This window comes from Vulpes lagopus, chromosome 1 (genome assembly GCF_018345385.1).
Source record: "Vulpes lagopus strain Blue_001 chromosome 1, ASM1834538v1, whole genome shotgun sequence".
In the NCBI taxonomy this organism is placed as follows: Eukaryota; Metazoa; Chordata; class Mammalia; order Carnivora; family Canidae; genus Vulpes; species Vulpes lagopus.
Window position 1 is genome coordinate 49,104,333 of NC_054824.1, and position 15,465 is coordinate 49,119,797.

A 15,465-nucleotide genomic window follows, 5' to 3' on the forward strand; every position below is an offset into this window, starting at 1 on the left:
ATGAAACAAAATAGATTAAACTCAGCTTTATTCATAGTAGCATAAATTGCTCTTGTAAAGTGTCCAACATCAATTAGCAGGTGAATGACCTCCATTTAATGCAATACCTCTTTGTAATCACAGGGAAAAGAGCATTAATCTATGTCACAACATGGAGGAATCTAAAAAATATTATGCTGAGTGAAAGAAGCTAGACTGAAATAGAATCTATTTATGTGAAATTTTAGAATTAGCTAAACTCATCTGTGGTGATAGAAATCAGATTGCTTGGGTGGGGGGATGTGAGGATGGATTGCATAGCTCCACAAAGGGGATGGAAATGTTATATAACTTGTTTTGGGTGCTAGTTATAGGGTGCAAACAACCATCAAAACTCTTTGAACTGAACTCTTTGAACTGAACAGTTAGCATTTACTTGTTTTATTTTGTTAAACCTCAATTAAAAAAAAAATCTGCTAAGCACCCTTCGCACAGTTCTGTCATAGCTTATCATGCAGTTTTGCAGTTTGGCTTCCCAGTCTCTTTCCTGCTGGATTGAGGCAAGTTGTATGACTTATTCCATTTTGTATTACCCATATCTAGCACTTGCCTGGTACTTTGTTGGTTCTCAAGAGATGGTTGTTGAATTAATGTACTGCTACCTTGGGAAAAAGCCTGGTTCATTAAAAAAAAAAAAAAAAGATTGGGTTTGGAAATAGTAGGGGCCCCACTGAGATGTTTAATACTTATGGGCATGTAAGTCTAAGCTTTTTAGGGGATGTAATTCAAGCCATTACTAATTTAGTTACAGAGATTTGTATATTTAAAAAAATGGAGACCAAATTTGTATATTTTTAGTGGTTTGAGTCTTTAGTCATTAGATGACAGGTGATGTCTGAAGTTTATTTTATTTTTTTTAAAAGATTTGTTGATTTATTTGAGGGAGAGTTCGAGCAAGGGGAGGAACAGAGGGAGAGGAATAAGCAGACAGCACTGAGCACAGAACCAGACTCCAGGCTCAATCCCAGGACCCAGAGATCATGAATGGGCCCGAAATCAAGAGTCAGACATGCAACCAGCTGAGCCACCCAGGTGTCCCTGATGTTTAATCTAATAATTTCTCAATGTTCTCTTCCTCCACTTTGTCTTTTGGAATACGTTTGAACTGGGGCAGATCCCTGAGTCACACCACTGGCCTTAGCGACCTTGCAAGTACTTCATTATTGAAATAAATTTTAGTTTACAAAGTTGATTTAAGTAGGACATATGAATATTATAAAAGGTTCTTTATCAGTATTGCCAAATTCCCACTGGAGTTTCCCATGAGTACTACCTCAGGGTGCTGATTTTTACCTCACAGAATCAGCTATTAGCAAAACTTCCTCATGTACATGTGTTATTATTAGTGCATCCTTATTTACTTTCTCCTCTTGGTTCTTCCAGCCCTGATTTTTGTTATGTCATTTATCTACTCACTAATAAAAGTGTGGAGACAATAAACAAACTGCATTGACTCTTTTTGTCTTGCATATATCTTCTTTTTTTCTTCTTTTATTTTTAGGGGTCTAGAGTGTGACATGTTACTTTCTTACAAAGATAGATAGGAGGGTCATGGAATTTGAAAGTTTGAGACCACTGTCATAATAGGAGAAAATAAAGGTGTGTAAAGTATTTTAAAAATGTCCACAAGGATATATATCTGAGAAGAGTATCCAGTTCTTCAAAATTTCCTTTTGTGCTCAAGGGGAAAAAAGCAGGTGGACAAGGCCAGAAATCTGTAGAACGTGGAGGCAAGGAAAGGCAGTATTCTCTAGGGGATAAATGAGAGAGAAGCTCTTTTCTCCTTTCACTTAAGTCAGAGCCCTTTTTTAAAAAAAAAAAAAAAAGATTTTATTTATTTATTCATGAGAGACACATAGAGGCAGAGACACAGGCAGAGAGAAGCAGACTCCCTGCAGAGAGCCTGATGCGGGACTTGATCCCAGAACCCTGGGATCACGACCTGAGCCAAAGGCAGACGTTCAACCACTGAGCCACCCAGGTGCCCAAGTCAGAGCCCTTTTGACTCTATCTGTGTTACCCATCATGTTCTGGGTAAGCTTTGGTTGGGAGAGTGCCTCTCTGGGTAAAACAAGTTTAAAGATCTTTTTCCCCTAAGAAGAATTAAGGGAGAAGTTTCCTGGCATTCCAGACATTTATTACAATGTGTGTCTTTCCTTTTGCTCATCAGCACCTATGGGTGCGGTGGTGGGAAGAGGGAGCCATGGTGGTGCTGCCAGAGCCCTTTCTGGGATGAATTTAGGTCACCTGGCGTGTAGCTTCTAAAGCATAGTAGGGCATGGATGGTGATGCTGTTAACTGAAGCAGTTGCCCCATAGGCTGTAAACTGCATTTAAATACAGAGCTTTGGGTGGGAGGTAATTATAAAACAAGCCCAGGCTGAAATTTTTTCCCCCAGTGGTTCAGAGTAGTTGTCTTGGGTGTTCCCTACCCTTTATCCCTGCTGTTGACTCACTCTGTGACTGGCCTCGTATTAAAGGAGTGAAAAGTACTGTGTTTGTGAATCACCCTATACTTTCCTTTGACTTGAGAAATGTAGCCTCACAACCTAAAAAAATACTCAAATCCTTGGTCAAAGTAAAAGAGATCACAACTGTATAAAAGAAGTTACGAAGGCTTCTAGATGTCAATTACACCTGTTTAAAAAGAAATTCTAGGTCACTCGTTCAGGAGGAATGAAATTTGTTAGATAAATATTATTAGATCATGTATTAAGTTATAATGGTTTTGTTTCTTGGGCCACTGTGACAAATTCATGGTACCAGTCAATATATAATCAAGAAAGATTGATTATATTCAATGTAAACAAAATAAGAATGTTCTGTTGTACAATAACACAGTCTATTACCAGAGACAGGAACTCCCAAGTTCTTATTTTTGTCCCTTAGATTGGTTTATTCTATCACCTTGAGAAGAATTAAGGATTTTTCTCTCTAGTTTACCATATAGAGAAATTCTATGCAGTTTATTTACTGAAGGGATGGTTTCTTCAATAGCCGAGGACATTTTATTTTGGTTTTTCTTTTTCTGGAATTGGTATGATAAGAAAATAAAGCACTTTTTAATCTTATGTCCCTTAGGTTCTGTGATTCTAGAGAGTATATGGATTTAAGTCACCATGTGTCTTATTCCTAGTAGTAGAAAGGAGAAAGAGCATTAGAAATTCTGGGTCAAACCCAGCTCTGCTCTTTTACTGGGAGAAACCTTGGACTAGATTAAATTCTTTGAAGTTTATTGTTAATGGGTAAAATGAAGGTCATGATACATAAGTACAGTAGTATTTGTGAGATGATGTGAAATCCTGTAGCACATGGCATTGTAACTTTGACATGAGTTTGACACTTAACATTTGTTGTAGGTACTTAGTACATATTTGCTAGCTGAATTAAAATGATTAAGAGGCCAGTAGTATTTGTTGAGGTCTACTCTGTCATATTTGTACTATTATCATCTTACTTATGCTTATATTAATATTATGTATTAGGTATCTAGTAAGGTACCTGATGGTGGTCACTCGATTTTACAGATGAGGATACTTGAGTTAACAAGAAGTTAAATCATTTGCCAAGGCTGAAATTGTTCGCTGGCATTGATGACAGGATCTGGAGTCGTGTTTGTGTAGGTCCCTTACACTTGGCCCTGACTCCTGAGTATGTTCTCTGTCCTTCCTACAGCTACCTTCATAGCCTACTGAATGGAACACATAGACAGTGAACTATATAGAGGGAAATTCCTTTTATATTTTTTATGTTTTAGAGTCTGTAGACGCCTGATTACTTAAACTTACATAGATGTGTGTTATCTAATTAAGGTATTGGTTGGGACAGAAAATAACTTAAGGAGAAATTGCTATAATTGTAAAAGTTTTAAAACCCCACATGATCTCAGGTACTCCTAATCTTTTAATATATCTATATTGTAAAGATTTTGTTTATTTATTCATGAGAGACACAGGCAGAGGGAGAAGCAGGCTCCATGCAGGGAGCCTGACGTGGGACTGGATCCTGGGTCTCCAGGATCAGGCCCTGGGCTGAAGGGGGCGCTAAACCGCTGAGCCACCAGGGCTGCCCAGGTACTCATAATTTTGGTGCATTTATCTCATATATAAATGTGGAAGTGATGTTCATTTACTTTGTTTTTGTCAACTTATATAGTAACTATGCATTTTGGAATATATTCTTAACCAGACCTCTGAATCTGCAGGAGAGGCAAAGATTGAAAACTCTGTAAGAACTTAGCACAGATAAAGAATTGCAGAAACTTTCTACCGTTAACAGTGACTCAAGGACAGCAGTTGGATCATAAACAATTCTTAAATGTTCTAGCAGTGTCACTGTAATTAGAAGATTCTTTTTTTTTAAAAAAAATTTTTATTTATTTATTATTTATTCATTCATTCATTCATTCATTCATTCATTCATTCATTCATTCATGAGAGACACAGAAAGAGGCAGAGGCATGGGCAGAGGGAGAAGCAGGCTCCCTGCAGGGATCCTGATGCAAGACTCCATCCGAGGACCCCAGGATCACATCTGAGCCAAAGGCAGATGCTCAACCACTGAGCCACCCAGGTGCCCAGAGGATTCTTTATGTTCAGATGTTTTTAGTGTGTTCAGGTAGGAGAACATGTTAAAATCAGATTTAGTCTTTTATATTCCAGTTTTTGGCCAGTTGTAAGACAGATACCAGTAAATTCTTCAGTGAAGAAGCCAGTACTTCTTTGTCCCTAGCTGCCTATACTGTGGAACCTCAGCCACACAGCCACTGGCAGGAAAGTACCAGATCTGATCATTGATTGTGGGGAGTGGTGGCAGCCAGGGAGGAGATAAACAAAAAACCATTTGTGTGGAGAGATTTATGGCCTCTATTGTCCTACATCGTCTATGCCTCAGCTTACTTAGCACATTCTAGTCTTATCCTGCTTCTGGATTCCCGACAAAGGAGAGCAGAACCATTACTGTATTTCTGTATTTTGTCCTGTGGCAATTAAACTTCAAACAGGGGTGCCCTCCGAGCAGGATAATTTCTGAATATATTCTCTGTTATTGATTCTCCTTTCAGAGACTTTTTACAGCCTCATCATTTTGTATCTCAGCCTGGGCAGTCACCAGCTGAGTCTCTACTTCTCCAACCCTCTTACTCTTTCCCCCTCCCTCCCCTGCTCTTCCTTTCCTTCTGCAGCCAACAGCCCAAGAACAACCTAACCACACCTGAAGTGTTTAGCTCTATCTTCAGATCTGAATGGCGGTGCTCTGGCCTGAGTCTTAGTCTTTTTTCTATATCTTGTATAGAGTCTGTCAGGATATTGAATACATAAATGAATAAAATAACTTGAAACACCTTTTTTTCCCTCATAGTTATTACTCATATAGTACCTAAAGGCATCTTTCTTGTAAAAGAGTCCAATACTGGGCAGCCTGGGTGGCTCAGTGGTTTAGTGCCGCCTTCAGCCCAGGGCGTGATCCTGAAGACTCGGAATCGAGTCCCATGTTGGGCTCCCTGCCTGGAGCCTGCTTCTCCCTCTGCCTGTGTCTCTACCCCTCTCCCCATCTGTCTCTCATGAATAAATAAAAATCTTTAAAAAAAAAGGTCAAATACTGAATATAGAAATATGAAGAATGAAATATGCGTTATATCACACTGATCCCCATTCCTTTCAGCTTCTGATGAAACTGCTTTTTCCAGTTGGACATGCATCTTTTATGTATATTATTTTGCTTTTCTTCCAATTAACTATTTATCTTGGAATCCTTTTCATGTCATTGTGTGCAAGATTTCCATTGATATTCTGTAGGATGGGTAATGCATTTCCCCATGTCTTTGTTGGCCATTTGCATTCCTTCTTTTTGACTTACAAACTTGTATGTTCAAATCATTTGTAATTGGGAAGTGGCTGTATTTTTTCCTATTGATTAATAGGAGTTATATTTTGGATGTTCTTGTTGTGTTCTTGTATATGTAGCATATATTTTCTTACAATTAGTCACACTTTATTTTTAACTTCATTTATAGTGTCACTGTTACATCAGTACTCTGTCAAATTTATCTGCCTTCATTTACTTATTTGAGAGAGGAAGATAGATAAAGAGAAAGAATGTGAGCATGGGGTGGGGAGGGAGAGGGGCAAAAGGAGAAGGAGAAGGAGAGGGAGAGTCCCAAGTAGGCTCTATGCTTAGTGTGGAGCCTGACACAGGGCTCAATCCCACAACCCTGAGATCATGACCTGAGCTGGAATCAAGAGTCAGATGCTTGATTGCTTTACCAACTGAGCCACCCAGGTGCCCCAAATTGTCTGCTTTATATGTTCATTTTTTGGAAGGGGGTTTGTAACTTTTTTTTGAAACACTCTTCCTACCCAACTATTTTTAAAACACAATTTTCTTTATTTTCTTCTAATGGTTTTATTTGTTTAAAAGATTCTCTCATTCTCTGGGTGCCTGGCTTGCTCAGTTAGTAAAGCATGTGACTCTTGATCTCGGGGCTGTAAATTCGAGCCTGTATTGCTTAAAAATAAAATCTTAATTTTTTTCTAATTTTCATTTCTAGTATTGTATAATTTCTTCATGTACTGCCAGATAGTATAAGTCTAAGATTTTATTATAGCTATATGTTTGAGATGTGTTGTCAGTTCCATGCTTATCTTGAAATATATCCTTTTTAAGCTATGTTCCTTTTCTTGGCAGAAGGATTAAGGATTTTTGAAAATCTAAAGAGCTTCTTTATGAAGATATACCAATTATGCTTTTTAAAATGTGGTCTTTAACCATTTTTACTATCTAACACAGAAGCAATAGACTGGCTATGCTCTCAGCAAGGAGGGACTGCAACAGAAAGTAATGTTAATTTCATTTAGATTCACATCTTAACTAATGTTATAAAAACAAAAGCTGAGAAATTCATCAACATTGGGAATTGAAATTGATAAAGCCAGAAAGGGACAACCCTAGAATTTTTTTTGTCCTATCTTTTCTCATAAAGGAGGAAGAATTCCTTCCAAGCTATAAGGAATTGAATCTTGAAAATGAAAGAAGAGAGACTCTCTCAACCATGTCTTTAAGTATTTTTTTGAATCCTGCAACAGCATGAGAATCTTTTGTTACTAAAAGTAATTATGACAGAGTCAGAACAATACCTCTGACTGGGAGATCAGGTATAGGCTTGAAGCATATAGGATTTGCAGTAGTGTCTAAGCTAAGGAAATAACATTGGTATACTTTCACCCATGGCATCCTATAACTGTGTTGTACTTTTTTTTTTGTGATGAATAATTTATTGGCATGATTTTGGTGGAACTTACCTAATAATAAGAATCCTGCTTTTAGGGCATGGGGTAGATGCTGTGGCGAAGGCTCAGAGATGCTAAGTATCTTCCTCTAGGTCTGTAGTCCCACAGAGTTGCATCACATGGATCAGTGGTGGAAAGTTGGATTAGCTGTAGCTTTATAATTATAGAAATAAACCTTAATGATATTTCTATGGGAATATTTGGTAGGATTTTTCAAATAAAATGGGAGCAGCAACTCCCTTCCTCTTACCATTTCACCTACAACCTCCAGTCACAGATAATGTTGGCTAGGGCCACTGTAGATGAGAGTCATATCAGGTGGGCAAGGGGGTTGTTACTAGGATGAAGGGCAGAGAGCCCCTTGGTGGTGATTGGGTCGCAGCTACCAGTTCCCAGGTGGCCAGAGGTGGGACTGGCCAGGGAAGAGTGGTGATGTGCATCAGGTCTGATCCATTCTTACCCAGCTCCCTGGTCATCAACTGTACATTGTCATCAGTTTCCGGAACTGGTCTTTTCACTAATCCCAAACTATTTTTTCCAGCCAGTTTTCCTTTTATAATGATAGAAGTCGTAGAGCTTTTCCCTTGCTGTTTTTACTGTATTATACTACAGAGTTATTTTTGGGCGGTTGGGGAATTCCATCCCCTCATTCTCTTCCACCCCTATCTTTTTTTCATACAACTCCAACACTTCATCTTTTCTTTCTTTCTCTTTTTTAAAGATGGAGCCTATTGCAAAGTATTGTCCAACTTTTTGAAATGTACATCTGAACCTTATTAATAAAACAAATCTCATCCTTGCCCTAAATTCTGATGTGACCTCTTGGTAAAGCATTGCAATTAGCCTTCCTGTGTTCTCTACAGAAGGTGAATTCCATCTTTTGTGTATCCTCATCGCTGAAGATTTGTTCAAACCTCACTTTTTACTTTTTGTTGTTAACTTATTAATAAGTTAGCATTTTGCTTTCCAAGTATGAAATTTGTAATATTGAATAAGCTTTTACAAACTGCATCCTCTCCTTACACCCCCCTACCACGCCTTGGTAGCTGTATGATCTGGGCAAATTGTTTGACCTTTAAGTGCCTCTGTGTCTTCTTCTATTTTTTTTATTTTTTATTTTTTATTTTTTATTTTTATTTTTTTAAAAGATTTATTTATTTATTTATTTATTTATTCATGATAGACATGGAGAGAGAGAGAGGCAGAGACACAGGCAGAGGGAGAAGCAGGCTCTATGCCGGAAGCCTGACGCGGGACTCGATCCTGGGACTCCAGGATCGCATCCTGGGCCAAAGGCAGGCGCTAAACCACTGAGCCACCCAGGGATCCTGTGTCTTCTTTTATAAATGGGCATAATCTCACAAGACTGTTGTGAGGATAATATGCAGTGTATGGTTGTTTTATGTATGTTGCTGAGAACAATCCCTGGCAAATAGTAAGCACTCTCACGTGTTTACTACTATTACAATCATTCTTTCAGTGAAAGGGGTTAAGCTCAGGCTATTTTGTGGTGGAGGCAGGGGCGCTAATAAAGCAAAGACAATTAGAAAGGGACAGAAAGGAAGCAGAAGATTCTTACTGAGAAGATAACTTTAAACTTCTCTGCAGAAGTTGAGATATATATATATATTTTTTTCTCTTATAGTATATTTAGAATAGATTTAAAGATCATATGTGGTTATTTCAAAGCATATTGGCAACTATTAATCTAGCAGGGTCTTTTCCCTTGGTGTGGTTGAATTTGTTGGTTCCCTGTAGCTGAAAATGACTAGTGATATTTTTGTTGTTGTCATTTTGAAGTTAGAGTTCGTACAGTTTCTATTTTGGCAGGTCTGTTTGTCTCATGTTTCAGAAAAACAGGAATACTGAAGGTGCTTGGTCTGTTGCTTCATTAGAACAGGGCTTCCCCTTCCTTCCCTGCCTCCTTCTCTCCCTCCCTCTCTTCCTTCCTTCTTTATCTTCCTTTTTAAATCTTATTTATTTATTTGTTTTAGTAATTTCTACACCCAATGTGAGGCTTGAACTCAGGACCATCAGGCACCCCAGGGGTTCTCATTTCTTGGCATTGTTTCATTCATGCTCAGGAGCAAAGATCTCGCAAATTAGAGACCCCTTGTTTTTCCTGCATCATTAGAATAGGGGTTCTCTTGTTTGATGACATAGAAAATTAGTGGGCTTTGGAATCAGAGTAAAGATTTGGCTTAGGCTGTGGAATCTTAGGCTGGTTTCTTAATATCCCCAAGTCTTGTTTTTTATATCTTTAAAATGAAGAGGTACTATCCAGCTCAAAGAATTGTGATTGAAGTGAAAATATTCATGAAGTGCACATAAATACTTGATGATGAAATTCCCCCTGAAGGATATGTGTCTAGCATATAAAGTTGAGCTTTCTAAATCAGCTTCATAGCATGCATATTGGGGATGGGTTTGACAAGTTAGGCTGGGTGTTGTGTTTTATTCCAGGGGAGCTCTGCTTGGGGTGTTAGAGAATGTGATGAGCTAGTTCAGCAGTGAAATGTAACGTCCTGTTTGCCTCGTTGCAAAAAAAGTTAGGAAATCAAAAAGGGACTTCCAATGAACAGCTTAAAAATAAAAGGAGAAACAGCTTAGGTTTTTTTTTTGTTTGTATAGTAATATTTGTATGTATCCCATACAAAATAGTGCAGGAGGCTAGCTTTGCTCATGTTTGTTTAAAAGGGGGAGTTGACTAGTTTTCTGCTTGCAAGTGGGTGTGTCTAGTCAGTGTTTTCCTTTCTACACAGAAAGTTAACAGGACTCTGACACATCAGAGTTTGTACGGAAAGTTTAGGGAACTGTTGGACAGATTTCTCGCAGAATGATGGGGCAGCTCATGAGGAATGATCAAGACTGGAACGCAAAGCTGGTGGGGCTGATGTGCTGTATGGGTTAGTAATTTCACCTGTAATATCACTTTCATGTTTGCAGAGCTGAGAAAGGAAAGTTGCCTTACCTGTGTTGGTTTGTGTGGCAGGAGTTCAGCAGACTGTGGGGCACCCTTCAGAAATCTGGCCAGGCTCACATAATAACTTCTGAGCTTACCCGAGGAGAACTTTCACCCTCCTGTTGTACATAGGATATGTGTTTAAATAATCCTCATATTTCTTTTATGTGTGATACTAAGTAGATTTAATTTTGATTGGATTTTATTGAAAACCAGTCAGCATAGGTTGTAGTAATAATTAGTGCTCTTTTTGTACATTTGTATTTTCCAAATTCTATTATTCTTTTTATTCTGTCATCACATATTTTCAGCCAGATTGTACTTTATAAGGTGATTATAGATGTATATTTTTACCTTACTCTATAAATGTAATAATTGTTTTTAAAGATTTTATTTATTTATCTATGAGAGAGAGAGAGAGAGGCAGAAACATAGGAAGAGGGAGAAGTAGGTTCCCTGCAAGGAGTCTGAGGTGGGACTTGATCCCAGGGTCCTGGGATCACAACCTGAGCCAAAGGCAGATGCTCAACCAGGTGCCTCTGAAATAATTTTCCAATAGAGGAATGTTCTAGAACTTCATTCAGAAAAATAATTGAAAAAAAAATTGGATAGTCTGTAAAACCAGGAAAAATTGGTTAAAATCTCAGGAATGGTTTTCCCTTTTTGTTGTCATAGCAACGTTGCTCTAAATATAAATCTCACTTTTGGGCATTCCTTACTAAAATGAAATAAAGAACCATTGTGAGACTTGTAACTGGAAAATTAGAGGGTGTAATCTGGAATACTCCCTTTTGAAATAACTCCCTTTTGAAATAATTCTGATGGAAAGTGGCAAATCACTGTCTCACCAGACTTAAATTATTCCCTGATTGAAAGTGGCTTTTCTGAAGGAAGTTGAGGCCCTTAAGGTCCACATTACCTCTTTGCTCATTATTGTAGCACGGTGGGAGGCTTCTGGTGTTAGAGAACCTACCTTGGTGTACTTGAATGGGAGTCTACTAGATTGGTCAGGGTTTAAAAGAAAAAGTTTGGGTGTTACTGTTAGAAAACAGTATCAGAATTTATGGTTGTGTGTCTTATTTAGTTTGCTTTCCTCTTGGTACCTTACTCATGTACTTAAGCTGTGCAACATAATTCCTAGATGTATTACCTTAGCATTACCTGCCAAATAGCTCCCATCTTATATTTCAGCAGTGCTTTTGAGTCTCTAGCAAAAACCACCACAACCAGACCTCAGTGATCAAAATAACCTTTTTAGAATTGTATTATTTAAGTGAATCATCTGTTCTGGGAGGTAAATTATTTGATAAGATCACCATTCTTTTTTTTTTTTTTTAAAGATTTTATTTATTTATTTGAGAGGGAGAGAGAGCGAGGGCGAGCAAGAGTGCAAGAGCAGAGGGAGGGTGAAGCAGACTCCCTGCTGAGCAAGGAGGCTGATGTGCAGCTGCATCATAGGACCCTGAGATCATGACCTGAGCCCAAGGCAGAGATCCTTAACTGAATGAGCCACCCAGACACCCCTAGATCACCATTCTTTATATAACATGTGGGTAAGAAGTTAATAAATGATTTTTTGAACATATGTTCTATTTCTTTATATTCCTTAAGAATATAAAAAAGGTGACTTTTTATTAATTTAGAAAGTAAGAAATATATTTTATTAATCACTATTTGCCAGGAGGAGGAGTTTATATAACATACATAATTATGTATGTAATTGTATGTTGTATATAATATATACATAAATTTAATGAAGTAGAGTAAATTTGTTAGAGCTTCTATTACTACATGATAATCCAATAAATTAATAAAATTTTGGAGGGTAGTTCCAGGAGTGCCCTAATCTCATATTCTGTAACATGGTATGAAAGCTGTCTATCCTTGAATTATGAAGATTTGTAATTAATACAATTAATGTTTTTTTCTGGATGATTTAACTTTAGGGTCCTATGGTATTAATTGGATGGGGTTAATGTGGATATTGCCTAAGAAGTAGTCTTTTTTTTTTATTCCCCTCCTCTGTTTTCTTTTTGCTAGAGGCTTAACAAGGGCCAGTGTCAACAGGTGGTCCCAGTACCCCTGTGGCATGAATTCATCATATGGCCTGGTAGATGTTGGAATGAATGAATAAATGAGGGATGTAGAGAATCTACATTTTATCAGTAAGTAGGACTAGCAGGTTGCTTCTTATTCTTTTTTCTTGCCTTATGTATTAGTAATTTTGGTTCATTCTGAACTCTTTAGGAATGGCATAGTTCAGAGACATTTAAGATGCCATTATTGTTTTAAGAGAGATAGTAGTGTACCTACTGCTATAGAGTTCAGTTGTCCTTTTTGCAGCTTAATTAGTTTACATTATGGGCTTTTATTTGTTAAGTGCATAAAAGCACTATGACATCTTTTGTGGCATGCACAGAGGTGAGTAAGTTATAGATGATACCCTAAAGAGGCCAACAGAAGAATTAATACACATTTTTTGGATGATAATTTTGGATAACTATTTGATATCATTGTTCTTAGGGAGAATTGTGCTTAGAGATTTTACATTGGGAATTAGTGTTTTTGTTTTTTCTGGATAGATACCCAGAAGTTGGGGTGCGTGGATGGCTCAGTGGTTGAACATCTGCCTTTGGCTCAGGGTGTGATCTTGTTGTCCTGGGATTGAGTTCTGCATTGGGCTCCCCACAGGGAGCCTGCTTCTCCCTCTGCCTGTGTCTCTGCTTGTCCCTCTGTGTCTCTCATGAATAATAATAATAATAATAATAATAATAAATAATAAACCTTAAACAAATATCCAGAAGTCGAATAGCTGGATCAACTACCCTATGGTAGTTCTATTTTTAATTTTTTGAGGAACATCCATACTGTTTTCCATAGTGGCTATACCAATTTATATTTCTACCAGCAGGGTACAAGGGTTCCCATTTATTCATGTTTCCTCTAGCACTTGTTATTTCTTGACTTTTTGATAACAGCCATTAAGCAGGATATCTCTTTGCGGTTTTGATTTGCATTTCCCAGATAATTAGTGATGTTGAACATCTGTACATGTGCTTTTGGCCATCTGTGAGTTCTACCAAACATTCAAAGATTTAATAGCTATCCTCAAATTGTTTCAAAAAAATTGAAGAGAAGGGAACATTTCCAAACTCATTTTACAAGACCAGCATTACCTTGATAGCAAAACCAGACCAGGACACCACAAAAAAATTATAGGCCAATATCCTTGATGAACGTAGATGCAAAAATCTTCAACAAAATATTGGCAAACCAAATTCAACAATAAATTTAAAGGATCATACATCATAATCAAGTGGGATTTATTCTGGATGATTCAGTGTTCACAAATCAATCAGAATGATACACCACATTATCAAAATGAAAGATAAAAATTATGTTATCTCAATAGATGAAAAAAAAAACACTTGACAAATTTCAGTATCTATTATGATAAAACTCAATAAAGTGGGTGTAAAGGGAACATAGTTCAGCATAATAAAGGCCATATATACCAAACCCACAGCTAACATCATACTCAATATTGAAAAACTTTGTGCTCTTGGACTTTTTGTTCTTTGGGAGTTTTTTGATTACTGATACAGTCTCTTTACTAGTAATTGTTCTGTTTTCTATTTCTTCATGATTTGATTTTGGAGAATTGTGTACAGTTTCTGGGAATTTATCCATTCTAGGTTTAATTTGTTGGTGTATAATTTGTTCATAATAGTCTCTTAATGATCCTTTGTATTTCTTTTGGTATCAGTTATAACTTCTCTTTCATTTCCACTTTATTTTTTGAGTTCTCTTTTTCTTGATGAGTCTAAGTAAGAGCTTGTCAATTTTATCTTTTCAAAGAACCAGCTATTAGCTTCATTGATCTCTTTTATTGTTTTTTTTTTTTTAGTCTCTATTTCATTTATAGATGGTCCCTAACTTATGGTGGCTCAAGTTAGATTTTTTTGACTTACTATACTGTGAAAGTGATATACATTCAGTAGGGTTATTGGGACATAATCCCATTATAAGTTGAGGAAGTATTTTCCATTCTGATCTTTATTATTTCCTTCCTTTTACTAACTTTGGGCTTTGTTTGCTCATTGTCTAGTTCCTTTAGGTGTAAAGTTAGATTGTTTATTGAAATTTTCTTTGTTTCTTGAGGTAGGCTATAGTGCTGTGAACTTTCTTCTTAGAATTACTTTTGTTGTATCCCATAGATTTTGGAATGTTGTATTTCAATTTTCATTTGTTCCAGAATATTGTTTAATTACGCCTTTGGTTATTTTGTTGACCAATTGGTTGTTCAGTAACATGTTGTTTAATTTCCATGTATTTGTGATTTTTTTTCACTTTTGTTCTTGTAATTCAGTTTCATACCATTGTGCTCAAAGAAGATGCTTGATATGATTTTAATTTTCTTAAGTTTGTTGAGACTTGTTTTTTCATCTAACATTTGATCTCTTTGGAGAATATTCCATGTGTACTTGAGAAGAATGTGTATTCTGCTGCTTTTGGATAGAATATTCTGTATGTATGTATCAAGTTCATCTGGTCCAATGTATCATTTAGGCCAATGTTTCCGTATTAGTTTTCTGTCTGGATGATTTATCCACTGATATAAGTGGGTTGTTAAAATCCCATATTATTATTGTATTGCTGTCAGTTTCTCCCTTTAGATCTTATTAAAATTTACTTCATATATTTATAGTGGATAAGTATTTACAAGTATTAAATCCTCTTGTTGGGTTGACCTTTTTATCATTATGTAATGTCCTTCTTTGTCTCTTACACAAAGTTTAGTTTTAAAGTCTAGTTTGTCTGATATAAGTATAGCCTTAGCAGCTTTCTTTTAATTTCCATTTGCATACAGTATGTTTTCTGTCCTTTCACTTTCAGTGTCTGTGTGTCCTTAGATCTGAAGTGAGTCTTATAATATATAGATGTCTTTTTAAGAAAATAAGTCTTGTTTTTAAAATGCATTCAGTCAATCTTTATCTTGTGATTGAAGAATTTAGTCCATTTACATTTAAAGCAATTATTGGGGCACCTGGCTAGCTCAGTTGGTAGAGCACGCAACTCTTGATAGTTTGGTTGTGAGTTTGAACCTGATGTTGGGAATAGAGATTACTTAAAAATAAAATCTTAAAAAAAATAAAACAATTATTATAGGTATGTACTT

General features: G+C 36.8%; 1 protein-coding gene across 28 annotated transcripts in view; it reads left to right on the forward strand.

Moving 5' to 3' along the window:
• DST (dystonin) overlaps positions 1-15,465 on the forward strand; it is a 481,436-nt gene that overhangs the window by 206,132 nt on the left and 259,839 nt on the right. The window contains exon 1 of one of the 28 annotated variants that reach the window (XM_041769190.1): positions 10,146-10,230. The exons of the other annotated variants lie outside the window; for them this stretch is intronic. Within the exon in view, the coding sequence (XP_041625124.1) occupies positions 10,161-10,230 (70 nt within the window). The 5' untranslated portion in view covers positions 10,146-10,160. Of the gene's footprint in view, positions 1-10,145; positions 10,231-15,465 lie in introns of those variants that run through there. 28 annotated transcript variants of the gene reach the window in all.